The 26,779-nt window shown below is 43.2% G+C and overlaps 1 protein-coding gene across 1 annotated transcript in view; it reads left to right on the top strand.

Moving 5' to 3' along the window:
* Positions 1 to 26,779, top strand: part of slc4a11 (solute carrier family 4 member 11) — a 94,813-nt gene that overhangs the window by 50,357 nt on the left and 17,677 nt on the right. Inside the window, exons 6-12 of the mRNA XM_084568697.1 lie at positions 6,036 to 6,117; positions 8,959 to 9,082; positions 14,965 to 15,174; positions 19,003 to 19,087; positions 20,000 to 20,125; positions 23,886 to 23,999; positions 26,097 to 26,229. Coding sequence (XP_084424823.1) covers positions 6,036 to 6,117; positions 8,959 to 9,082; positions 14,965 to 15,174; positions 19,003 to 19,087; positions 20,000 to 20,125; positions 23,886 to 23,999; positions 26,097 to 26,229 — 874 coding nt within the window. The remainder of the gene's footprint in view (positions 1 to 6,035; positions 6,118 to 8,958; positions 9,083 to 14,964; positions 15,175 to 19,002; positions 19,088 to 19,999; positions 20,126 to 23,885; positions 24,000 to 26,096; positions 26,230 to 26,779) is intronic.

Raw genomic sequence — 26,779 nt, 5'->3', positions numbered from 1 at the left:
CAATGACACTCCTTGATGGCAGCAGCCATCCCCAGCAGGATGCAGCCTGACACAGACACACACACAAAAACACTTTAGGAACAACTAAAAAAAAAACATGAAGAGCAGCACAAGGTGTTGACCTGGCCTCCAAATTCACTAGATCCCAAACTGATCAAGTATCTGTGGGATGATCCACAGAGGCCCCTCCCCTCAAAGCCCCCCCCCCCCCCCCCCCACTAACAACATTCTGTTGCCAGACACCACAGGACACCCTCAGAAGGCCCATGTCCATTCTCTGATGAGTCACAACTGTCATAATGTTATGCCTGATTGGTTTAAATTATTATTATTAATCTTACATCATGACACTGAAGCCAACAAGCAGGCGTCATAAATATTCTGCAGGTAATTCAACAGCAAAGCTTCTGTGTGTGTTTTTCAATCCAACCATCTCTGCCTCTTGGTATAACAGTAGTAATGTATCTTCTTTCCTGGCAGCCTGCGTGACTTCTCACCGTGACACTTCTCTGTAACGTTATGCGCGAAATGATTGGAATACTAAATTGAAACCATTAATTCGGGCTCTTTCCCCCTCCATACATGTCCCTTTTTATTCCTCGTCTCGATCCTTTTCTACTGACGTCTTCTGGTTTTCTTCTTTTCACACCGGCTGAACACATAACTGGTATCGGTGATAAAATCCAATTTTTGGTAATAGGCTGTAGAGAGTAATCAAGATAAGATCTCTCTGTGCCTAACAAAGACGAGACAGTGAGGGATTTTCTCTGGAAAATGATATTTAATATGCATGAGGTAAAGGAGGGCAGGAAATTAAGCTTCTGTTCAGCAGAGATATTTATATGTGTGTGTCTGTTAACCAGAGAATCTGCCTATATATATATATGTGTGTGTGTGTGTATTCTTTCTTCTGCGTATGTTTCTCCAAAGCCTCGGCAGAAAGGTGACTGAACTGACTCTCTTGTCTCTCCTCTCCCCTCCTTCTCCACATGCAGACAACTCTCAAAGTTTCGTTTTCTTTGATGACGGTAAGCTGCGCTAATTGAATGAAAATGTCAGCATCAGCCGCCGTGAGGCTGCAATCAGCGGCGTTGCTTCTGTACCAATCACCATCAGTATGCCGTTTGTGCTCGTCTCTCTCCCCCCGACGCTCGGGACTGGGTCGATCCGTTGAGCCGTCAAATGATTACAGACGAGCCGTGTCACAGATACATCGACGCCTCTTCATCTGCCCTTCAAATCAACGCAGTGTCCGACTTGTTGTTCTTTTCTTGGAGAATCGTCCAAAATTATTTGAAAAAGAAAATGCTTTGCTAAAAATCTGAAGGTTGAGGGATCTCACCTTCTCCTATACTCTACAAGACTTCCTGTAGGGCACTGTACACATGTAGGGCATCCATGTATTTAATATAATTAGTTATTACACAAACAAGTGGACGATTACAGTCGACAACCTCTCCAGATAACAAGGTTTTCACCGTTGACCCAGTCCGAGCGACCCTCTCATCACCCATGTCACCATCTCAGCATCTGTGTGCCGCATGCCGATTGGCTACACGATGGCTGCCTAATATGCAGTGAGTGTTTCATCTACCACCACTGCTTCTGCCACAGCATCCTGTGTTTTAATCACCTCCTTCCAAGTGCCCTCCACCGACCTCCACATTCTTTTGAAGGAAACCAATCATTCCTCTTTGTGTGTGTGTTTATATACATATATATTTATATATATGTGTGTGTGTGTGTTTGGTGGCAGGTCTACGGATGACCGAGGCTACAGTTAATCTTTTAGGCAGCGTAGGATCAGAGGGCTTTATTGAGGTCACCTCCGACCATAATGCAGAGTCTCCTTGCACACATTCACAGAGGATCCCCTTGTTTTCTGCAGCTGCACATTTCACTAGACTTTTCTGCCATTTTATGAAGTTAGACTAGATATTGTTTTCCTCCCGACCAGTTTAGCATATTTATTGATTCGTTTCTCCCTTGTTTGTGACACGCGGCATTATCCTCATGTGATTTGCAGAAAGTGCAATCTGTTTTTTTGTTATTTTTTATTTTTTGCCTCCCCTACCGCCCCAACTGTGTGGATAACGCAGTTAAAGAATCCTCCAAGAATCCGGGGAGAGATCAAAGCGGCCAATCCAGCCATCCAGTCTTGCCTTCCACATGTTTTTTCATCTCTTTCCATTGAAGTTTGTCACATTTGATATGCCACGTGTGAGCATCTGTGATATATTTTATTATTTTTATTTCTTTTTTTATCTTTTCTGTGTGTAGAAACAGCAGCGTTTGCATAGAAAGAGCTGATGAAACCGCACAGAAATCACACAACTGACAAGTATTGAGTGTGTGCGTCTTAATTTGATCACGCAAAGTATCGCTCACATAAAACTCCTCTCAGACAGTTCAGTACACTCCTTTGCTGCATATATGATCCTGAGCATTTATAGGAAATAAATAGGTGATTTTGTCTTTGAGAAACTACCCTCCACGTTTTTACAGTTAGGAGCAGGTGCAATGTACACTGCCTGGCCAAAAAAGAAAGGTCACCCACTGTAATATTTCATTGGACCACCTTTAGCTTTGATTACAGCACACATTCTCTGTGGCATTGTTTTGATTAGCTTTTGCAATGTCTCCAGATTTATTTCCATCCAGTGTTGCATTCATTTTTCACCAAGATCTTGTATTGATGATGGGAGAGTCTGACCACTGCACAAAGCCTTCTCCAGCACATCCCAAAGATTCTCAATGGAGTTAAGGTCTGGACTCTGTGGTGGCCAATCCATGTGTGACAATGATGTCTCATGCTCCCTGAACCACTCTTTCACAATCTGAGCCCCATGAATCCTGACATTGTCATCTTGGAATATGATCCATTGATGGAATAAGCTGGTCATTCAGTATATTCAGGTCGTCAGCTTAGTTAAATCCAGGTGGCGACTTTTTTTTGGCCAGGCAGTGGATGTTTATTTATATTAATCCACTCCACTCACCCAAGTAGGTTCTTCGTTTCTTTGGGCTGGTGGGGAGTTTGTGTTTAAATTGGCACATCTGTGGATGTTACCCGACTAGATACTGAACTAGATACTTACCTATGGTTGGAGGAGACGTCTTCAACAAACTCCAGTTGCCTTTCTTTAGTGTTTTTTGGATATACTATGGCCTGGATGACTGAGAACTGGACTTGTAGAGGTTCTTGAAGACGTTTCATCCAAGTAGCTTCTTCAGTTATAAAAGGACTGGTGGAGGAATTGGGGTTTACACACATGACAGCCCCTTAGACCAATTAGATCCTCTCTCTCCAATGAATGGTGCTCTATCGACCCATTGTCAGTCAGAGGCTCCAGTCTCAAGGTGTGAACGGGGGTGAAACTTCTTGGAGACAGATGTTCACACTCTATTGTAGATTGACGTCAGATTATATTTCAGTCCACCTCCTTTAGAGAAGGGCGTCCCAATCTGACATAGATGGCTTCCTTTACCTCCTCTTTTTAAACCATCTTTCTTCTCTGGCTAAAATGTTGACGTTGTTGCATCCTCTGTTCAAACTATCGTGTTGAACCCATTGGTTTTACCCATTTTGGCACTGTCAGACTAATTCAACAGTGGTCAAAGAGGTGGAGCTGATGCAGACAGCTTGCAACCTGCATCACTCAAAGCAGCCACGCTCTTATTATGCCTTGATATAAAAACAAATAGGAATTCTCTTCTGTACGGTGGTCTTAAATGGATAATGGATGTTTATTTCTGCTTTAAAGTTGGAGTTTTTTCAATGGAGGTCAATGGGGACTCACTTTTGGAGCCGGCCTCTAGTGGACAGTTTAGGAACTGTAGATTTTGGCACTGGCAGTGAAGCTGTGCTCCAGTATTATAGTAATCTCCACTTTAATGAATCAAACTACATATAAAGGTAATTATTTTTTAACGATTATGGTTTAATTGGAATCGGTCTTGCAGGCAGCCAATAAAATATAAATTGTGAATTGTTCCTAAGCCTTAATAAATGCTGTAGGAATCTCCTCTTTTAGTCAAAGTCACTCAGACATCACATTTATTTGTTTTTAATCATAAAAAAGTCAGGGAGAATCTGCTTGCATGAATCTTTAATAGGCTCTTCAAATACGTTTAATAGAAGCTTTCCACTCTTGGCTGTAGTGGCATTTATCCCTAAAAACTGACCGTGTCCGTGCTGCGGTCCGGTCGTTGAACCGCTCTTGACACCGAAACCATCTATCACACTTGGGTAAAAGACATTTGGCACTGAAAACACTGAAGTGGGGTTGTGATGTGGGCGCTAGTGTGTTAGCAGCGTTAGCCATTAGCTGACAGCAGCCGCCTGGTCCGTCGGTATGGAGGGGGATAGAGAGGATCCTCGCCGGCTCCACACATCCATCCATCCATCACTCCTCCTCCTGCCGTGTGTTTCTTGTCTCCACTTTGCTCTCCGTAACCTTTGCCTCCTTCTTTTCCATCCTCATTCCGTCCTCTCTATATCTTTTAATCTTTCTTTTGTTCTGTTTGCATCTCTCTCTCCCTCTCTCTCTCTCCCTCCTCTCCTCATCCCTGACGTCAATGAGAAATTGGATGGTTTTTGATTATTACATGGCTGTCAGGCTTACTGCTATTAATTGAATTGAATCCCAGTCCATCTCCTCCACTTCTCCGTCCCCCTTCTGTCTCCGGCTCTTCTTTTCATCCCGCCTCATCCTCCCTTTTTTTCCTTTTTGTTTGTCATCTTCTTTGTTTTTCCTTTTTTCTTCCCACCCCTCCGTTCCCTTGGACCCTCTTTGCCCCTGTTTCTCATGCTTGCAGCTTTTTTTTTTTTGTTTTCTCCTCTCTGAGTTTCATTCCCTCTCTCTGCATGCGTCCTCCTTCTCGTTTCTCTCTTTTATATTTCCCGTCTCTCTTGTTTTTCCTCCCCCCCACCCCTCTCCTCTCTCTCCTTGTCGTTCTCCTTCTCCACAGACTTCTTTTCATCCTCTCTTCCTCTTTTACTCTTTATCTACATGCTCACTCTCTCGCTCTCTCTCTCTTTCTTATTTTTCTGTCTCTCTTGTCTACTCCCCCCCCCCCTCCTCCTCCTCCATTCTCCCCTCCTGGCTCTCTCACTCCTTGAGCACTGTGATACTGTTGTCATGGTGACGCCCATCATTTTCTGGCATGAATGGAGGATACTTTATTGATGAGACGGCATGGCAGAGGGGAGAGAAAAGAAGAGTGATGGAGAGAAAGACAAAGACAGGCCGAAAGAAAGAGGAGAAACCACTGGCAGGGAAAAAATCAGAACGATATGGAAATGATCGTCCCCGCTGCTTACGATACAAAACATTTCCACCCTGTAATTTTCTCCGTGCTGACGAGTGGGAGAGGATGTGGCGAAGGCGAAGCATAGCGGGTCTTCTGGAGGGGTTTGGGATAGAAGAATATCCCCCAAAATACTGTTATTCATCACTCCCAGTGTGAGACGTTGAAAGGGAGATTCCTCGCATTAAGAAGAGGCGAGCTGCCTTCTGAATTGCCCTTAGTTGCCCATATTTCGTGGATTGCGCTCTCTAAACATGGCAGCATAATGAAATGTGATTTTTTTTCTTTTTCATTATTGCCCGCGAGCACGAGCACTGGTGTTTCCTAAGGTTAGGCGAGCATCCTTGTTAGCTGTTCGCGGTGTGATGTTTGCACACAGTGCAGCAGAAGGCGAGCTCGTTAGACGCCTCTGATGTAGACATCACTTCGAGAGGCTTGGCGCGGCACACGAGACGTTATCGAACATTTTAGGCATTTGGCTGACACAAATCGGAGCCAGGTTTTATTTTTAAATGCATTTGAGGCTTTTATTTGAAATGCTTACGAACACGAATCCATACACACATTAGGATTATTAGTCAGGGACACTCAACGCTTGTGCTTCTAAGACCCAAACAGAAAAGAAAGAGTTCAGCACCTCGAAGCAGGAAATGACAGAGGATGACACTGAGCGCGAGGTCAGCCTCACTCTAACTTGTGTTTGACCTCTGACCTTTGCCCCACAGTTCATCTGCTGTCAGAGACGATCCAGGGAGTGACAGCCACCGCCACCGGGGTCCAGTACCAGCAGTCCTGGCTCTGCATCCTGTAAGTAACACCGTGTACAGGGGCAAGGTTTTGAGCTGAAACACTTAATCTGGTAGCTAATTTGTTGAGCAATGAAAAAACATCAATCAGCAGTTAATTTGCATGCATTGATTCAGCAAAAAATAATCTCAAAGTTTTAATTATCTGATTATTTCTCAGTTTTCTTCATCCTCCTGACTACCAGTAGTTCAAATTTGTCGTCTGTGGAGGACATTTGTAAGCCTGAATATCTCCCACCCACTGCATACTACTGAATTAACTCCTTCTGTTATCTACAGAGGACATTTAGGGCTTTTCAACGATACCAATGTGAAGGGGTGAGGCTTTGGTACCTTTCTCTTTCTCATTAATAAAAAATGTCGTCCATCGGTTATATGATATCTTAAAAAAAATGTTTTCTAACCTTAAAAATATTTGGGAATTTGAAAAAAAATAAAAATAGTAGTCCTGGTAGTCAGGAGGTTAAGTGAATTTCAAATCTTTGGCTCATGTGCTCTTGTTAGGAAACAAATCTGAAGCAATCTGAAGACATTTCTTTCGGTACTTGATGTTTTCTTTTAAGTATTGTATATTTAAAAGAAGAAGAAGGAGAAAATCTAATAATTCAAAGCACTGCCAATAAATCACGTGCAGCAAATAATACAGTGAAAACCATGCATCTCTAAAACAACATATTAACGTTCAAGGAAACCCAATGACAATACTACAGGGAGGAGCTTGAGGTGGATGAATGGTTCACCAAAACATCTGACTTAAATATGGACAATTTTACTTTTTAAATCCAAACTACAACCTGTTCTTTAACCTTGTGTAGTTATTATTATTATTTTTTTTACATTTCAGTATTTTTCTTTACAGGCTAAAAGATGTTTTGTTGGCTGCTCTTTTATATCTGATCTGGTTTAAGTAGACAGCACAACACGCATGCAACCTTGCAACGCTTACTCACTCTGAACACTTGTCTATTAGGCTCATTACTATTTTTAAAGCCCTCATCCAGCGTTGCTCATTGTACGCCAGGGCCACATAGTCTGTAGACTCAACCACTGGTAAAGTCTCATTCATGATGTTATTCTTGCTCTGTGCCCATCATAACATCCTTCCTCCTTCCTTCAAATAAAGTGTTTCAGGTTATCGTGTTTGCTCCCAGGATTAATTTGTACCGTCTGTCCTGAAGGTCTGCACTAATTTGTGAAAAGACGAGCTTTGAAGTACAGAGCTCCCAATGCCCAGAATCAGTTGCAAAACTTTCTACATCGTGAAGAGCTGGTTGCACTAAATTAATTAAGTAAAACTAAATTTTAAAGGACTTTGAGGCACACACATCTGCTCCTAATTGTTTGTGATTATATAATATTGCCCCAGGTGAATAATTTTGTGATTCTGTCCTTTAAACGTCTATTTACGTGTCGTGTCTGTAATCTTATCTGCAACCATGGTTACTTTTGCTTTGAAAGTTATACACCGATCAGCCACAACATTATGACATGAGAAGTAAATAACATTTAAACCATCTTGTGACAGTTCAGTGTTCTGCTGGGAAACTTCTGGACCTGGCATTCATTGGTGTGGATGTTACTTAGACATGTAGCACCCACCTAGACCAGACCAGGCACCTGGTTTTGCAGACGTCCCTCACCATAGAAACGTTATCCAAGCTGAGACGTGTAATCCCTCCAGCGAATTCTTTGTCTGCCTCTGGGTCTCCTCCCAGCAGACCATGCTGGTAAACCACCAAAGAGAGACTCCTAGGGGACATCGTCCCAAGACGCCCAAACCACCTCATCTAGCCCCTTTTTAATCCAAAAGAGCAGCAGCTTTACTCCCGTCCCTCCAGAGGGAGAATATAAAATATGAAGTACACAATATATGATCAGCCACAACATTAAAACCACTGACAGGAGTAGTCAGTAACACTGACCATCTTGTGACAGTTCATTGTTCTGCTGGGAAACTTCTGGACCTGGCATTCATTGGTGTGGATGTTACTTAGACATGTAGCACCCACCTAGACAAGACCAGACACCCCCACCCCATAGCAATGACACTCCTTGATGGCAGCAGCCACCCCCAGCAGGATGCAGCCTGACACAGACACACACACAAAAACACTTTAGGAACAACTAAAAAAAAAACCATGAAGAACAGCACAAGGTGTTGACCTGGCCTCCAAATTCACTAGATCCCAAACTGATTAAGTATCTGTGGGATGATCCACAGAGGCCCCTCCCCTCAAAGCCCCCCCCCCAACAACATTCTGTTTCCAGACACCACAGAACACCCTCAGAAGGCCCATGTCCATTCTCTGATGAGTCACCACAAGGGAGACCTGCACACTGTTAGAAGGTGGTCATAATGTTATGCCTGATTGGTTTCTATAATAACTCTCTAAACCTAGTCATTGATCTACATAAACTTAACCAAAGCATAACAATACTGGAGCATTGACACATCAGGAAACAGTTTTAATTTATGTATGAACAAATGTTGTAGATTGTGATTAAGTTTGGACAACGAAATCTGGAGATACGTAGTTTGAATTACACAACAGCAAATCACTGTGTTATTTACATAATGTGATATTTTAATCAAACTGACAGAACTACAGTATCACTACAGTGTCTACTCCTACATTCCCACTTACTGTGTATTAATAAACAAAACACGTGTGACTATTTGCAAGGTAACGCAAGCTCACCCAACACATTTGAATTCTGTCTAACTGTTGCTGCGGAGAAAGAGGTTAATCTATGGAAATGAGGGGCGCTGCCGGTGAGGTGAGGCGTTGACATTTATAAAAAAAACTCCTCCTTTTTTTTTTTACCCTCCCCTCTGCTCCAGCTGCAACGTGAAGCATCTCCAGAGGCGTCACGTGTGCATCTCCCGCCTGGAGAGGCCGCAGAACTGGGGGGAGAACTGCTGCGAGGTCCGCTATGTCATCCTGATACTGGCCCCGCTCAAAATGGTAAGAGCCGCCCCCAGAGGGAGGGAAATAATACGTGGGATTATAATTCACTCGTTAAAATAAGTTTTGTATAATTTACTTGTAGCCAAATCTAAATACAACAAACTACGCTGCCTGGCCAAAAACAAAGTCACCACCTGGATTTAACTAAGTAAAGCTTCCTATTGGATAATTACAGTATGGGTGATTATCTTTCAGCTGACAACAAGTTATTTAACCCCAACTGAAAAGATGTTAGTCTGTTTGAGAAGTGTCAAATCATTGGCATGCATCAAGCAGAGAAAACATCTAAGGAGATTGTAGAAACTACTAAAACTGGGTTAAGAACTGTCCAACGCATTATTAAAAACTGGAAGGATAGTGGAGAACCATCGTCTTCAAGGAAGAAATGTGGTCAGAAAAGAATCCTGATTGATCGGCGATCACTTAAACGTTTGGTGAAATCAAATGGAAGAAAAACAACAGTAGAACTCAGGGCTATGTTTAATAGTGAAAGTAAGAGCATTTCCACACATACAATGTGAATGGAACTCAAGGGATTGGGACTGAACAGCTGTGTAGCCTTAAGAAAACCACTAATCAGTGAGGCTAACTGGAAAAAAGGCTTCAGTTTGCTAGGGAGCATAAAGATTGGACTCTGGAGTAATGGAAGAAGGTCATGTGGTCTGATGAGTCCAGATTCACCCTGTTCCAGAGTGATGGAGGCATCAGGGTAAGAAGAGAGGCAGATGAAGTGATGCACCCATCATGCCTAGTGTCTACTGTACAAGCCTGTGGAGGCAGTGCTATGATCTGGGGTTGCTGCAGTTGCTCAGGTCTAGGTCCAGCAACATTATGTGTCCAAAGAATGAGGTCAGCTGACTACCTGAATATACTGAATGACCAGGTTATTCCATCAATGGATCATATTCCAAGATGACAATGTCAGGATTCATGGGGCTCAGATTGTGAAAGAGTGGTTCAGGGAGCATGAGACATCATTGTCACACATGGATTGGCCACCACAGAGTCCAGACCTTAACCCCATTGAGAATCTTTGGGATGTGCTGGAGAAGGCTTTGTGCAGTGGTCAGACTCTCCCATCATCAATACAAGATCTTGGTGAAAAATGAATGCAACACTGGATGGAAATAAATCTGGAGACATTGCAGAAGCTTATAGAAACAATGACACAGCGAGGCCAGGCAGTTTTTTTTTAAATTAATTTTAAAACCCTCCTTCAGTGTTTTCACCAACTGTAATTGTAAATGTGTAATATGTTTCCCCGTTAAAACTTCTTCTAATTGATCTGTTCTTGCAGCAGTTACAGTAAACCACCTGTCAAGTTCAATTAAGCTCAGTTCTGAATTAAATTATAGAAAGAAAAAAAGCATCAGTATGTTTTGCTTTTGCAGAGAAATACACAGATTGGTTTAAACAGCTTTTATGTCAGTGAACAGCACGTTATAAAAACGAGGTCCCACTGTTCAGATGTTCTCTGCAATTTAAAGGAAAAAGACAAACGGGATGAAAACGCACATAGTTAGATTAAATGTTTCATATTTTTTATTTTAATGCCGCTTACTAACAGTTTCCAACATTATGTTAAGTTCACTAAAATACCCACAAGTAGGGTGAACTAAAATCTATCCAAGGTTCTGCTGTTCAGATGTTTTCTGCAATTTAAAGTAAAAAACATAAATGGGAAATGTCAAACAAAACAAATGAACATTTAAGATAAATAATAGACGTGGTATTTGCTGTATATGCTTTCCTGGCCACCATTTTCCGTAAAAAGTTAGACTGACTTTTATTTTATGGCCATTTATTAAACCTTTTACTCAGATTTAAACTTTATATTCACCAAATTACCCACAAGTAGGACGTCAGAGCTGCTAATCTACCAGGGTCTTGTGTGGGCACAAGTGTCCTGTTGGTTGCACCTCTCGGGTCATGGCTGTAGGCAGGATCGCTGTTTGCTCCAGCTCTGAAGAGCTCGCCGTAGCCCGATGGAGAGTGCCACATATCCTGTAATATCCCCTCTCTCCCATCAAAACATGAACTCTTTCTACTTCCCATCAAACCACTCAACCTTTCTGTCCTCCACTGCATGAGCAGACATCACTCTCCTGTCTCCTGATGGCTCTGATTGGTGCCCACTCCAGATGGAGCCCTCACCCCCACCTACCCACCAATCTCAACCCGCTCGTGCTGAAAAACAGGGATTTCTCCATTTTTAGTGTTGCACACCATTATCACCAGTGGGGGGGTGGGGTTAGGTTGACCCTGGCAATCAGTGATGCCCCAGCTAACTGCGTTATGTTTTCTGTTTGTTTGGATTTCTGTCCCCTTTTTTCCCATGAACCCTCATTTATGCTTGTTCCGTTCTGCAGCGCCTACAGCAGCCTCCTTACCAGGCTGACATACAGCAATCCAAACCACTAATGGCATCCTTGGAGACATTAATCTAAGCCCCGAGTAAACATAAAGCACTATTATGTCTCAATTATCCTTGATGGGGACTCCTTCAGCAAGAGAAAATCTTTGAAGGAGCATGATGATAATGATAATAGGAATTCCTTTGGTTGGCAAATGTATGTAATCTTGCATGTGTAAGGCTGGACCATTTCCATCACCCACCATTTAGAGAGCTTTACAGCATTTGTGGCTTTTTTTTCTCCTCCCCCCTCTTCTCTTCTTTACCCAGAGTGAATGTGCTGAACAGACATGACCTTCTTTCGGAACTGTTCTGTTTTTCATTTACTCAGTTTAAGCAGTTACCTGAAAGCAACCGTCAACGCGTTCTTCTTCTGCTGCCCTCAAAGAATCTCCTCTGGTTTTGTTTTGTCTTTCTGAGAACCTGCCTCCCGTTGTGGATGTTCACTGCAGAGTGGTTCTCACTTTCTACGCCCACGTTTTCCCCAAGTAGTGACCAAGTAGTGAATCTTAAATAAATTTTGTGGTTGCCTCTAACAGCAGTTTTAGTGGATTCCCAATGGAGAGACCCATAGTACAGTTCTCTTTGACTTGACTTGAACTAAGTAATTTTTGCAGAGGAAATGGTGCCAGTCACTCAGTAGGTCCAACACTTTGGTCGCAACTGAGATTTTATTCAACATTTGGATGGATTGATCAGAATCCATTTACATCCCTGGTCCTGGTAACAGTTTGGGTTTGGCTTTCTTTGGTAAAGTTTGTTTGACGAGTCTAGAAGTACTGGTCTTACCCTGAGGCTTCTTATTTATTGCTCAAACACACTTAAAGACACTTTCTACACCCACATTCTCCCAGGTGTCCTGTTTAATCAAACTATTGACCATAAAACTTTAAAGTTTACGCTGAAAATTTTTCTTTTTTGCTTTAAAGGAGGTTTTAGGAGGAAGTTTTTATTGTGGAGGATTTCACAGCAGTTTTAGTGGATTCCAATGGAGAGACCCACAGTACAGTTCTCTTTGGTATGTCTTGAACTAAGTCATTTTTGCAGAGGAAATGGTGCCGGTCAGTCGATTGGTCAAACACTTTGGTCGAGACTGAGATTTCATTCAACATTTAGATGGATTGTTCAGATATTTTATGAACATCCACAACAGTTTGGGTTTGTGTTTCTTTGGAAAAGGTTGTTTGAATATTAAAGAAGCACCGGTGTTTCTCGGAGGCTTGTAATTTATTGCTCAAACACATATTTTCCCAGGTGCCCTGTTTAATCAAACATTGACCATAAAACCTTAAATACAGTTTACACTGAAAATGTTTTTTTTTCTTTAGTATGGATGCCTCTATCTTGGCTTTAAAGGTGGTTTTGAAATTTTTGCAGTTGCTTTTGTTGTGAAGGATTTCACAGCCGTCTTAGTGGATTCCAATGGAGACCCATTGCCAAAGTAAAACATCTGCAGTACTGTCATGTTCTTTGGTAATAATCTGCAACTGCCAAATACAGTTTCACAACAACCTCTTGTTTGTCTCTCTTTGGCTTGACTTAAACTAAGGAAGTGGTGCCAGTTGATAGGTCCAACACTTTGGAGAAGACTGAGACTTTATTCAACAGTTGGTGATCAGAATCCATGGACATCCCTGGTCCCTGTCACAGTCTGGCTTTGGGTTTCTTTGGTAAAGGTTGCTTGAAGAAAGTTATGCTAGCCAAAAACACCATCCACGCTGATGGTGGTCATGCTCAACCTTACCAAGCCCTACTGTACGGCTCGTAAGCCTCACGTAAACTTATCGTTACCGTTGACTTGAGAGGACACTTTACTCATTACTCATGACTCATATCCAACCAAGACGTTAAATGTAAATTTTCAACTGTCAGATCCCCAGAGGATAAATCGGATGATTTTCAGTGTCACCTTCATGAACTGGCACAAACCAGTTTTCATTCATGATTCTCAGTAGATAGAACCCAAAGATTTTGGTGATCCAGTCAATTTGCCTCTTGTGTCTTCAGGAAGATTTTGGTGTTGAATAAAATGCCTCCACAGTTATCTAGACTTCAGCAGCATCTGTAGTAAATGGAACAGCTTCATCAGGCCGTCATGTTTCGGCACTTGGCCTTCATCAGGGTCATCAAGAACCACACTGCAAAGGACAATTCAAATAAAGCAGGAAGCATATAAACCAATGGGGCACGGGGCATCAGGTCAACCAATCACATACTAGTCAAGATACACCTAAAAGGAAAGCTGGGCATATAGTTTAAGATTCTATTCTTTCAAGAGATAAATGTCTTTCCCATCAGCCTCAGCTTATTTGTGTGGCTGTTAAACAAATGTTAGCTCACTGCCAAATGTTAGCATTCTTACTCTGCTTAAATTATTACTCTAGTTATTAATTCTATAAGTGTGGCTGCAAATCTTGCACCGGCTAATCTTGCAGCCACTCTGTGCAGCGGCTCTTGAGTTTACAGTGGAATCAACTGGATCTGCCGTAAATCAGATCTGACCGGAGCTGCTGTCTCTGTGAGTCAAACTACAAACTGTTCAGAGCGTGCCGTGGGTGTGTGAAATCTTTGATGGCATATTCTCGCTGTAAGGCTGCCTCTCAGACCTGACTGAAGGTACGGCATCATGTTCCCTTAACACGGAAAGAGAGCCTTCGGAGAGCCTTTGGATTAATCAGGATCCATTCTCTCAGCTCTTTCAGCTCTGGTTGAAATTCAGTTACCACTGTGGAAAAGCTTAAAGGCTTTATTTATTCTGTTTACTGCAGCTGCTGCTGTACACACAGAGCCCAACTCTGGTGGTATCATCACCACCTGGATAACAAGGCTTCCCTGGCAGCAGGCTGTCTCTGAGCCTGCCAGGACGATATTACCATCACTCTGCTGCACTTTGTGACTTGTGACAGCATTATTTGTAACAGATGTGGGATTATTGACACCCCCGTAACACGCCCAACCTGTTCCCAGCCTATTACAGATACCCAACCACTGAAGCAGAGATAACTAGTTTAGATGTACCGGTTCTCAGCATTAAAACCAGATTTATATTCCCAGTATTTGACATAGATGTTCTTACCAAAAATGTGGCTGGTGGCAGATTTTGACAACACGTATGTGCAGGGTGCAGTCGCAACGCACAAATTGAACAGATGGGAATGTTTTCGGTTGGTTTGTCCAGAGAATTGAATACCTAAAAGATGCCTCCAGCTTCTACATCTCTCCCAAAAACAAATTCTAAAAATGCGCCTAAAAGCTGCAGCAGTCAAATAAAGTGAAGGCGTACAGACATTGAGCTGACCAAGATCAAAATATAGAGCAAAATAAGGAGAAAATAAAGCGACTTGGAACTTCACATGGATTGTAACAAAAGGCCAAGTGAATGCTAATGTTGCTCTATGTCTACCTCACATCATAGACAGCTCGTGCAGGTCATCCGAACGTTCACCCGCTTCCGTTTCTCTCACAGAAAAGTACCAAGACGGCGATGGAGCTGGGCCGGACGTTCGCCACCCTCTTCTCTGACATCTCCTTCAGGCAGAAGCTGCTGGAGACGAAGACGCAGGAGGAGTTCAAGGAGGCTCTGGTGTTCCAGAGGCACCAGCTGACCGCGACCAACCAGCAGCCCACCGCTCTGGGGAAGGAGGAGACCGACCCTCGCAGTCACAAGCCCCTCAAGGTATGTTGACACGCTCATGGAAGCATAGACTGTATATAAATATGGACAATGCGTCTCCACCTTGAAACTGACGCTAGTATCCCGTGTGCATCAAAATTATATTATCTGACATACACTTTATGACCTGTACTGCAGCCGGACACAAGGGGGAGCTGTACTTGCTTTGGCTTCACTTTTGAGGAGCTGTCATGGCATCCATTTTCTGTACAGCCTATGCTCTGAAGCAGTGTGTATTCACATGGCAGTGATATGAGTCTGCGCCCTAAGAGAAGGCCTTGTTTTTTGTCATGTGCACATCCAGTACAACCTTTTCTCTAAATCCTCTTCCATCGCTGCTTTCTCTAAACCCCCCTCCTCCCAAACGCCTCTTCCTCCACCACCACTCCTCCTCCTCCCTTCCTTCCTCGCTCGACTGGCTTGACTCTTCCATCTTTTCTCTCCCCCTAATCAATCAGCATCAACTCCTGCCAGGCCTCCTCAGTGGGTAAATGACCTTACATCTCTCACAGTCCTGTCAGAACTCCCCACCCCTTAGCTACACATGCATGTGCACGCCCATGCACACACACACACACACACACACACACACACCTCCAGGGGTGCTCTGCTCAATGCCACGGACCAGCATCTCCTCCTAATGTTGCAGTTGACAGGCCACGGCTCCTAGACATTTCCCCTTGTGTTTTTTTTTTTATAGCGAAGGATTTTGTTAGGTGTTTATCCCAGGGCCTGAAAGGCTCAGTGCCACTCAGTGAAAGAGGGATATATAGAGGAAGACAGATAGAGGGAAAAGCTGGAAAGAAGGGATGGCGGTGGAGAGAGAGCAGGTGGAAACAAGAGGAAACGTACAGGGGAGGAAAAAGAGAGCTCGCTCGCTCGCTTCCACATCCAAAATGGACTTCAGACCACCCGCGTCAACACACCACTTTCCTGTACTTTGAGAAAAAGGCCAAATTGTTGCTCTGTTTTTTTGTTTTTCCTTTCCGCCATCCGCCTCCCTCCATCGACCCTTCAGAATGAATGGCAAACAGGTGGACGGTAATTCCTCTCGGAGACTTTTTGTTTATCGAACCTGAGCCAAACGCCGGTGATCAGGCCTCACACACACACACACACACACACACACACACACACACATGCTCCCTTGTAATAATAAATGATTCCATGATGTATAGGGATTTAATGGATGAGCAGTCCTTGTTGAACAAGCGTGTGTGGCTTCATTAAACTAGCCAGCCCGCTCGGAGAGGGAGGCAGAGAAAAGAAATGCTGATGCCGTTGTTTGTTTTCATGTTGTTTACGTTGAGGTAAATTGCTTTCTTCTGCCAAAGACCGTCAAAACTTTTTAAGATGACAAATGAGGCAGGAATGATTTTCCCAAGAGCTGTTCCTGTTCGTACCCCCCAGCCCGCCACCCGTTCCATTAAATTGCGTAATGCTATGTTCTACAAGAAAATGAAACACTGGGTAATTGGATAATTTACTTAATAAGCTCAATCAGGACTGCACATTTGCTCCGTCGCTGGTGTAACCTGAAAGCTCATCTTTTTAAGAAGCGCTCCACGTCTCCTTTTTGAGTCACGTGGCTCTCTTCCTCCCGATGTCTCTAAAAATAAACTAAATCTTCAATCCCTCACCGCGGCTGTCATCTCTCTGTCATTCCTGATCATTCTGGGGCCACAGAGATCTTTATTAAATCCAACCACGTGGCTCCGCTCGCTTTGTTTTGGACTACACAGTTTTTCGAGGACTGCCTCGTTAATGGCGATGACTCAAATGATCTTTTCCGAGGGTCCCTTCGTGGAATCACCTGCGCCACCGCTGAATCATCAAATGGGCAATTTTTTTTGCGTCTAAATGTGTCGTTGTCCACAGCAGAGCGTAGAATAAAAGGAACATTCGGGAGTTGGACGCAGCCTCGGGCTTTTCAGGCTGTTGCTTTTTTTTTTTTTTTTAGGTCATTGTGGGTAAGACGGACTAAATTAGCAAAATGCCTCGAAGCAAAATGAAAACTTTATACATAAACAAGGACGCGATTAAGTGTGTGTAAGTTTGTTTGAAAAGATTATTTAGCTGGTTGTGGTTTTAGTCATCTACAAGCAGGGAAAGTAACACGTGCAGCTGCAGTTCAGACCTTCGGATGTAAACCGTCTGGAAGGAGAAGAGGGATAGAAAGTTGAAAAGAAAAATCACTCCATCGTTGTCCATCTTGGTCAAATACCCCTTACAGAGCCTGGACGTGTGTTTTCAGCTCCTTGTCCTGCTGAAGAACTAAGCTCAAACCAGATGGGTCTCTGCAGGATGTTGTGGTAGCCATGCTGCTTGACTTTTTCCTTGAATTCTGAATAAATGTCCGACAGTGAGACCGGCAAAGAACCGCCACGCCATCACAGCTCCATGCTTTACAGTGGGCAGAGACCAAGTGTTAACCTTCTCTGAGTCTCATACGATGGATGCCACCTAAAATCTAACCGGTCTAATGGTCCAAACCGTTCTCTTCTTCCTCTCAGTCTCCCTCAGTCGTTGTTTCTTTGCAGTAGTTTCACAATAAAGGCCTGATTCACGCACACGGTCTCCTCCAACTGTTGATGTTGAGATGCGTCTGCTGCTGCTTGAAGCACTGATGCGAGCTCTAATCTGAGCGGCTGTTAATTGCTGATTACCGAGGCTGCTGACGCTAATAACCTGCAGTGGAGGAAACTTGCGGTCCTCCTTTCCCTGGGTCGGTCCTCATCAGAGACACTTTCATCACAGACTTTGAGGGTCTTTGAACTTGAAGAAAGTTTCTTGTAATTCTCTCGACTGACTGACCTTCACGTCGAGTATCGATGAACCCGCTGATATGGATTACTGCGGTAGTCGAACAAGGCTGTGTGCTGTACACCAACATAACGAATGGTCTCAAATGCAGAAGGTCGTGCCTGTTCATCGAAAACTATTCCAGATGACTCCTACGTGAGGCTGGTTCAGAGATTGCTAAACGGTGGGCACCTTGAAGAATACAAAATCAATCCACCCACTTTCTACCAATCTGAAGTCGGCAACAGTTTCAGCGTGGTTTTGCAGACGTCCCTCACCATAGAAACGTTATCCAAGCTGAGACATGTAATCCCTCCAGCGAATTCTTTGTCTGCCTCAGGGTCTCCTCCCAGCAGACCATGCTGGTAAACCACCAACGAGAGACTCCTAGGAGACATCCTCCCAAGACGCCCAAACCACCTCAAACAGCTCTTATTGATGCAAAAGAGCATTTACTCGAGTCCCTCCAGAGGGAGAACATAAAATATGAAGTACACCGATCAGCCACAACATTAAAGCCACTGACAGGAGAAGTAAATAACATTGACCATCTTGTGATGTGAATTCAGTGTTCTGCTGGGAAACTTTTGGACCTGGCATTCATTCATGTGGATGTTACTTAGACATGTAGCACCCACCTAGACCAGACCAGGCACCCCCACCCCATAGCAATGACACTCCTTGATGGCAGCAGCCATCCCCAGCAGAATGCAGCCTGACATTCTGTTGCCAGACACCACAGGACACCCTCAGAAGGCCCATGTCCATTCTCTGATGAGTCACAAGGGAGACCTACACAATATTAGGAAGGTGGTCATAATGGTATGCCTGATTGGTGTGTATGGTTTTTATGTTTTGTTCTCCAAGGGAACAAAACATAATAAAGAAAAAGTAAAAAAACAGTAAAAACCTTTGAATGACCTTTGAATTTTCGACTGGTGTGTCTTTTCTTGCCGATGGATGGCACAGATTGGACGTTGTATCTGTTTGTCCAAATAATAAAAATTCATTTTCCCCCTTTCTCCACAGTGCAAAGATTTCTTCAAAGCTGGCCGGGGGATTTATGAGGACTTTCGCCGCAGACTGCCTTTCTACCCCTCTGACTTCACAGATGGTAGGCTGGACCTGGACTTGTAGTGAAAGTGAATCATCGTCCTTATTATGCCACACCGGGGGAGCCTCTGGCAGCTCCTCATTTGTCTGTCACCCCTTTGCCTCACATACATCTGTGCCGCATCTGTGTCACATCTAGGGTCTTCTCCTGCTGAAATGACTGCCTCAGATGTCTTACCGCTCCCATATGTTTCCGTATATTATTGTAATTTCCCATGTCATCAGACACGGCCGTGGCTCTATACATTCCCGTTGTGATCGCAGCAGGCTGCCGGCTTTATTGAGTCATCAAATCATACCCTTCATCAACAAATGTGTGAAAGGGTTTCTGTTCCCCGGTCACATAAATGTACACATTCTACTTGACCTTTTAGGATTTGTTTACAAGAAGAAAAATATATCCTCACTGTTTATTCCACAGATGCTTGTAAATTTAGGACAGTTAAATTGACCGTTAGCTCGATTCTCCTCCTCGGCTGCTCTCTTTCAGTTCTAATATCCAAACACGTTCAGTGGGCTGTAACAAAATCAAGATATTTCTGTCTTATGAGTGTCAGCAGATAATGATCATCTGATGAAGGTCACAAGACCAAAAATCGTTGTGATCGCATTAGAGCCCAATTAAAGTGTTTTATTCCAAAATGAGTTATCCATCATCCGGATAACTGCTCTTACAACAAAATGATGGATGACACAAAACCGAAAACAAATGACTCACGCTTTCTAAAGGGCAGTAGGTGGTGTAAGCCCCTGTAGAATAGTTTTACTGTATGAACTGGATGTTCCATATTGTAGAGGCGCTGAATGATGAAGTCTGCTAATGTTTTTGTCGTTTTGAAATTAAAGCTCTGAGCCTCCTCCGCTCCATTATGAGGTGAATATGACTCATGTGTTTGTGTCTGTCTCCCCTCAGGTATCGTTGGCAGTAATAAAACCCTGCTGAAGTACATGACCACAGCCATCTTCCTCTACATTGCCATCCTCCTTCCTGCCATCGCTTTCGGCTCGCTCAATGATGAGAGCACGCGTGGAGAGATCGGTGAGAGCACAAACTCGAATGCAGACACGGCTTCTCTGTCTCTGGTTCTGCAGTAAAACGTTGTTTATTCCTTTCAGCATTGATACTTAGGTGTAAAGCAGCTTTTTAACAGTAGGATAAAACAAATGATGATCATAATAAAATTAGTATTAGTGCACAAAATTTTGTAGAGGGCAAATCCTTCATCACATTATCCAGATGTTTCATGAAGAGTGGTTTTGAAGCTCAGTGTGGTGTCACCGGATGTTGCCTTTTTGGCAAAATCTGCCTGTCACTCCCAGCATGCCTTGATATTCACCAATAAAGAACACACCTTAATTGAAGCAAATAAGTTTAACAGTAGACAGGAAGTGAGAGAAATGGATGGAGGGATGAGAAGGGTCGAAGGATATGGGATGAAAAGGGGTCGAGGGTAAGGGCTGAAAAGGGTCAAAGGGGATGGGATAAAAATGAGTTTGGGGATGGGATGAAAAGGAATGAAAATGGATGGGTCAAGGGGATGGGATGAGATGGGATGGAAATGGGTCAAAATAAGCAAATAAGTTTAATAGTAGACAGGTAGTGAGAGAAATGGATGTAGGGATGAAAGGGGTCGAAGGGGACGGGATGAAAAAGGTTCTGGGAATGGGATGAAAATGGGTCGAAATAAAGCATCTATCTATCTATAAGCAAATAAGTTTAATAGTAGACAGGTAGTGAGAAATGGATGGAGGGATGAAAGGGGTCGAAGGGGATGGGATGAAAAGGGGTCGAGGGGCTAGGATGAAAAGTTATGAAAAGGGGTCCTGGGGATGGGATGAGATGAGATGAAAAGGGGTCAAAGGGATGGGATGAGATGAGATAGAACGAAAAGGGGTCAAAGGGATTGGATGAAAAGGGGTCCTGGGGATGGGATGAAAAGGGGTTGAAGGGAAGACATGAAGGGAGCAGAATGTGTAGACGGATGATGGTAGGAGAACCCAGGGATCAAGACTCAGGGAGAGGGGGGGGCACATCTCAGGAAGCTTCGGATCCTTGTCCCCTGGTTCCTGTAATGAGAGGGAAGAGGGAAACAGAGAGGGAGGGATGGGGAGGGTGGGGGTTGTTCAATCGGCTGTAAAGTTGGACATTTTTACATCAATGGTGGATTAGTCTGAGCCTCCAGTGGCCAATTTAGAAGCTGTAGTTTTTTGCATGTTTGCGTCAGCTTCACTGTTCAGCCCAGAGTTTGCTGCCCGCCCAAACCACACTGCACCTTACACGAAGGTCATAATGGGGATGCGGTGATACTGAAATCCAATGCAACATAGCGCTAACGTCTCCCTTGTTGCACATTCAGTAAGCAGCTTCAGGCGCAGGTTAGCTGGCTGTTCACTTGACTCAGAGAAGCAGTGCCAGCGCATTGGCAGTAACATTTTTAAATCTTAGCCTGGAAGATGTTCAAGTGCAGCTTAACCTGCGTATTAAACGACCCCAGTAAGACATGCTGGAACAGAATGTACTACACGCTCGTAACATCAAGTAGCATCTCTACTAGTACTCTATAATGCTACAGTCTCTCATTGAGCAGGAGCATGCTCTGGGGATGTTTGCATCTGAAAACATGGTTTCTCTGTGTTAGAAATAAAAGTAGACACTGCTGGAGAAGTGGTACAAACCTTAAGATTTAAAAAAAATGATGTAAGAACTGTAAGATTATTACAGTGACTTCTATTTTATGTCACATAAAAGTTAAAGATTTTGCAGGACGTGACATTTAATTCTAGGATTTGACTGATTTGAGAGCAAAGTTTAAAAAAAAGTGGTGGTTTCAGTGGTTTCTTTTTTTGCACAGACCTACTGTAGATGTTTGACAATGACTTCTAAAGCGGCGTTAATTGATTTTTATTGAGGTACAACACTTTAATGGATTGTTTTTTTGTTTTTGTGGCACTAAATCCACCACACGCTGACAGACACAGCACTGATATATTGTAATGCTATTATTTCTGATGTTTGAGCATAAAACTTGGTTATACACAGTTGACGGTCTCTAAGCAACATGAGCATCAGTCTGAAATTGTGTTTCTGTCCACCTTATGAATAAATGATCTCCTTCTTAGCTCTGATTTGTATTCCGGCTACTACTCAGGAACATATCAGATGATTTAGCCGCTTCTCGGCGAACGAGAGGCTGAACCGTACGGTAAAAACAAACCTACGGTAAAATAATCTACAGAGCATAATTATTCTCTTTTATTCGCCGCTCTGTGTTGCTGTCTTCATATCACACCACATAAAGCAGCTTTGAGACTCTTTGAAAATATTGATTAGTGAAGTTTTAAATTGTTAATACCGCCCCACTGCTCCACTCAGCTCCGTGTTATTGTTCTGTCACGTGGATATTTGACCTTCACTATTTTTCTCTGTTATCACCTTCAATCTGAGTGATTTTTTTTTTTACGATGTCCAAGAAAGTCCAGGAGATGAGCAAAGGAACGCTAAATAATTAAAACAGAGAGAAAGTGTCGGGAGACCAAATTATGAGAACAACCCTGGATTTTATTGAATTTGTTAAGAAACAGAAAGAAAACACACACCGTCCGTACTGATTGCATTGCAGTACTGCAGCTTCGCGTGGCCACGACTGCCAGACTGCAGCGTCTCCCCCAGTGTTTCTCCTTTGCTTTCACAATGAGAGAGTTAAAACAGGAGCATGTAGTCACCTGCTGCAGACTGAGGGACGGGCTAGTACCGAGGGCGAGGCAATGCACCCAAACCATTCCGCTGATAATCAGAATAAAGATGCCTCATTTAATCTCTTAAATGAGCTGCGTCAGAGCTCCTAAAAATAAATCCATTCTCTCCCTCATATGTTTGCTCGACGTGGGGTAAATATCAGGTCTCCTAGAGGAACAGAAACATGGAGGTAGAAAGATAGTTCTAATAAGTGTTGGAAAAGACGAACGAAGCTGGAATCCATCTTGGTCGTCTTCTTCTACTGAATCAATTCATTGTTGTCAATAAAGTTGAGTCCTTCTTCTTCTTCTGTTATATTAGAAGCGGATTCGATGCTACTCCTGCAGAACCAGGTCGTGCATGAAAACATTTTATTGCAACTAATGTTTTGGGTGGCACAGTGGTGTGGTGGTTAGCACTGATACCTCACAGCAAGAAGGTTCTGGGTTTGAATCCATGTCTGTGTAGAGTTTGCATGTTCTCCCTGTGTCTGCGTGGGTTCTCTCCAGGTTCTCCAGCTTCCTCCCACCGTCCAAAGACATGCTGGTTAGGTTCATTGGTGATTCTAAATTGGCCGTCGGTGTGAGTGTCTCTCTGTGTTAGCCCTGAGACAGCTGGGATACGCTCAAACCCTCCCACTAGCCTCCAGAGGACAAGCAGTTACAGAAGATGAATGAATGAATAAATAATGTTTTGGGGCATGTAAATAAATTTGTCTGATCCGATCATTTTATTAGACGTTCAGAGTCTCTGATTAACACTTCAATCAGGTTGAAGAAATATTGTCCATATAAAAATAGCCACTCCACACATGAGCATGATTTATTTTGCATGGCTTTCACTTTAAAAGCCATTAGCGGTTGAAAAAAATGCCAGAATTTCAGCTGGTTTTGTTGAAAGAAACACGTCATTACCTAACAGTTTTATCCTCTAATTTGTCAAATCAGACACTAACGTCAGCTTCTGCTCTGCTCGGCTCTGCGAAAGAAACCCTTGCAGGCTTTCATGAACATTAATCAGGACTTCCTCCTGTGTTTTCTCTGTGTGTGTTCTCTCCGTCCAGATGTTCGGAAGACCATCATCGGCCAGAGCATCGGCGGGGTCATCTACTCGTTGTTCGCCGGCTCTCCTCTAGTCATCCCTCTAACCACAGCTCCCCTCGCCATCTTCATCAGCGGTAGGCTTTCCCCTCTTCTTTCGTTCGGCTCGCCTCTCTCATCTTCTTCACAGCTCCTGCCGACAGCCGATTTGAATAGGAGGCTGGGGGTGGGTGGAGTACTAAGAAGATTACGTCAAAAATCAAGAAAAAGGAAGCCACCCGACCGTGTGGAACAGCAGCTAAAAACTCTCACATCCTCATCTGCTCCCTCTTTCACCAGAAAACGTTCACCGTCGGAGTAATTAAGCTGTTTGTTCACACATGTGCCCCTAATGAGTGTTCCTGGTGCAGCCGAGCAAAGAAAAAGCACAAATCTCCCAAAAAGAAAAAAAAGTTGCGTTTCTCAGGAACGAAGGAGCAGAACTTTTCTGGCTGACGTTGTGTAACGTGTGGTGTCAAGAGCCTACGGGTCAGGAGACTCTCTCGGCGCGTACACGAACATGTAAACTTTATATTCAAGTTCAGAGAGACGCAGCACATAAACTGTTATGTGGTTTCTACCCAACAGCAGTGTTTTGTTGGTTGGAATTTAAACGATGTTGACGGCTGGAAGCTGCAGAATCGGCCGGTGATGAGGAAAAGCAGCGACTCGGAGGCCAAGATGTAGTTTTAATACCGAAGCTGTTTGCTGGGTCTGTGGTGTGATGATCTTTGAAGTAAATGGGTTAGAATACGGCTAAGCACATTCTCATGGGTATAATTATAGCACATTTCCAGCAGCCTTGTCTGAGCAGAACAATGGCCTGTTTGTAAAGTTGTAACTCAACTGCACACGAATCCTCTCAAGATTACAACCGAACTCTTACGGCTTTAACAAACCCATTACGATTCCTTTGTCCTTTTTACGTTTGAATGAAAATGCCTTTTCCCTTTCTTTGTTCGCGTGTCCTGCCACAGCTCATAGTGAAATCTCTAGAGAAGTTCTTCTAGAGCTAGAAAAGCATCTACAGTATCTACAAAGATGGTCAATACAGCTCCTTATTGGCCTACTTTCTTTTTAATTTACTGAATGATTAAATCACCTTGTTGCCCTAGCGTCGGTTCGCTCTTCACATGCAAATTTTCAGACGCAGCTCATTGAATTTTGATGACTTTTGATGTATTTTAGTATCCCCTCGCTTCAAAAAGCTCCGTGTCTGCTCACATTACAGCCAAAGTGACACACGAGTTGCGTTAGAATAAAACAGAGCACTATTTATTGTCATTGCAGAACACATTGAAGTGTATTGTGCAATAACAAGATTTAGTTTCAGCTCTGTAAGATGCCCGGTTTAATAAAAACAGTAGAGGGGAATTGGATATATAAATGTAAATCTGAATGTGGACTAGAGCTGTGGTTCAAAAAAAAAAAAGATGTAAAACACGTCACTGTAAGTTTTTTCACAACTTTCTTGATAATATCCGTTCCCGTGTTATCAACTCTGACAAGGGCGCAGTCTTTAATTTCTCCACTGCATTGTCTCAGCTAGCATGAATCTCAGCATCTCAGCTAGCTTAAAAATGGCGGGAAGGAGCAGGTCTTCGCATACGGTGAAAGGTTTCTTGGCTTTAGCTATGAGCAAAGACACCACAGAAGAGGCTTTCCACATCGTATCTTGACCTGAATTCTGAACCTCTTAAAAACAACCCAGGTTGCTTGTTTTGTCCTGAGGTGGCGCTGGAGATGTGCTAGCTTTGTGCCACTGTTGGCTAATTCACATATTCCTCGGAATACTGCTGGAATTTTGCCGGCTCTGGTTTCGCCTTCCTTGGTACTCGCGCCTCCGTGTTTTCATTAGCATTGCTGCTACGCTTTAACCACGACTCCATTGTTTTAGTTCTCAAGGCAGCGATGATTGACTACAGCCAGTGGCCATGTCCCTCATACCAGGTTGGGTCAAACCATCCTGGTATGAGGGACACGGGGGGTTTTGAGGACAATGAAATTTAATAGGCTGCTGAAAATAAATTGAATTTTATGAACTTACAGTTGGAATATTTTGTACCCCCACTGGACTAGAGAATATGACTATTGATTATATAGCTACTATGTACAGTGTTGTGCAAATTGGCATCCAGTAGTTAATGCATTATTATTCGTATTATTTATATCCGTGTTTATTTGCATTATCGCAGTGATCCGAGGAATCTGTGACGACTACAACCTGGATTTCCCGTCTTTCTACGCCTGCATCGGTTTGTGGAACTGCCTCTTCCTCATCCTCGGAGGGATCTTCAACGTCAGCCTCCTCATGAAACTCTTCAAAAGGTATGTCTCTCTCTCTCTCTCTCACGCACACACGTACTTTTAAATTGATCTCACTTTAATTGTTTTCATTTCAGCACAATCCAATTTATTGAATCGCTTCGTACGTTCTTCTTTTATCTGCCAGCGCGCTTCCTTCTCTGTCAGATAGAAAAATGTTTTAAATTGGCCGGTTCCAACTGTGTCTGCAAAAAAATAAATAAATAAAAAAAATCACTGGCACTCAACAGAAAAGTGTTTTGTGCAACAAACAGTTTTTTTTTAAGAAAGCAAAGTCAATTCTGCGTGAAAGCCTTTTTAAGTACGTCCAGAGTTTCAGATTTTTTTTTTCTTCTGGTTTCTTTAGTTGAGTCATTTTTAGGCAAACCAACAAAGAGCCGAGAACTGTTTTATTTTTGTCTGTGAGGAAAGGTAACGGGAGCTTATACAACGAATCAGATCTAAATTCTAAATTTTTAAACGTTTTTCAACTTGGGTTCACATATATATATGTACATACACCGATCAGCCACAACATTATGACCACTGACAGGAGAAGTAAATATCATTGACC

This window comes from Chelon labrosus (genome assembly GCF_963514085.1).
Source record: "Chelon labrosus genome assembly, chromosome: 20".
Lineage (NCBI taxonomy): Eukaryota > Metazoa > Chordata > Actinopteri > Mugiliformes > Mugilidae > Chelon > Chelon labrosus.
This window is presented reverse-complemented; position numbering and strand designations above follow the sequence as displayed.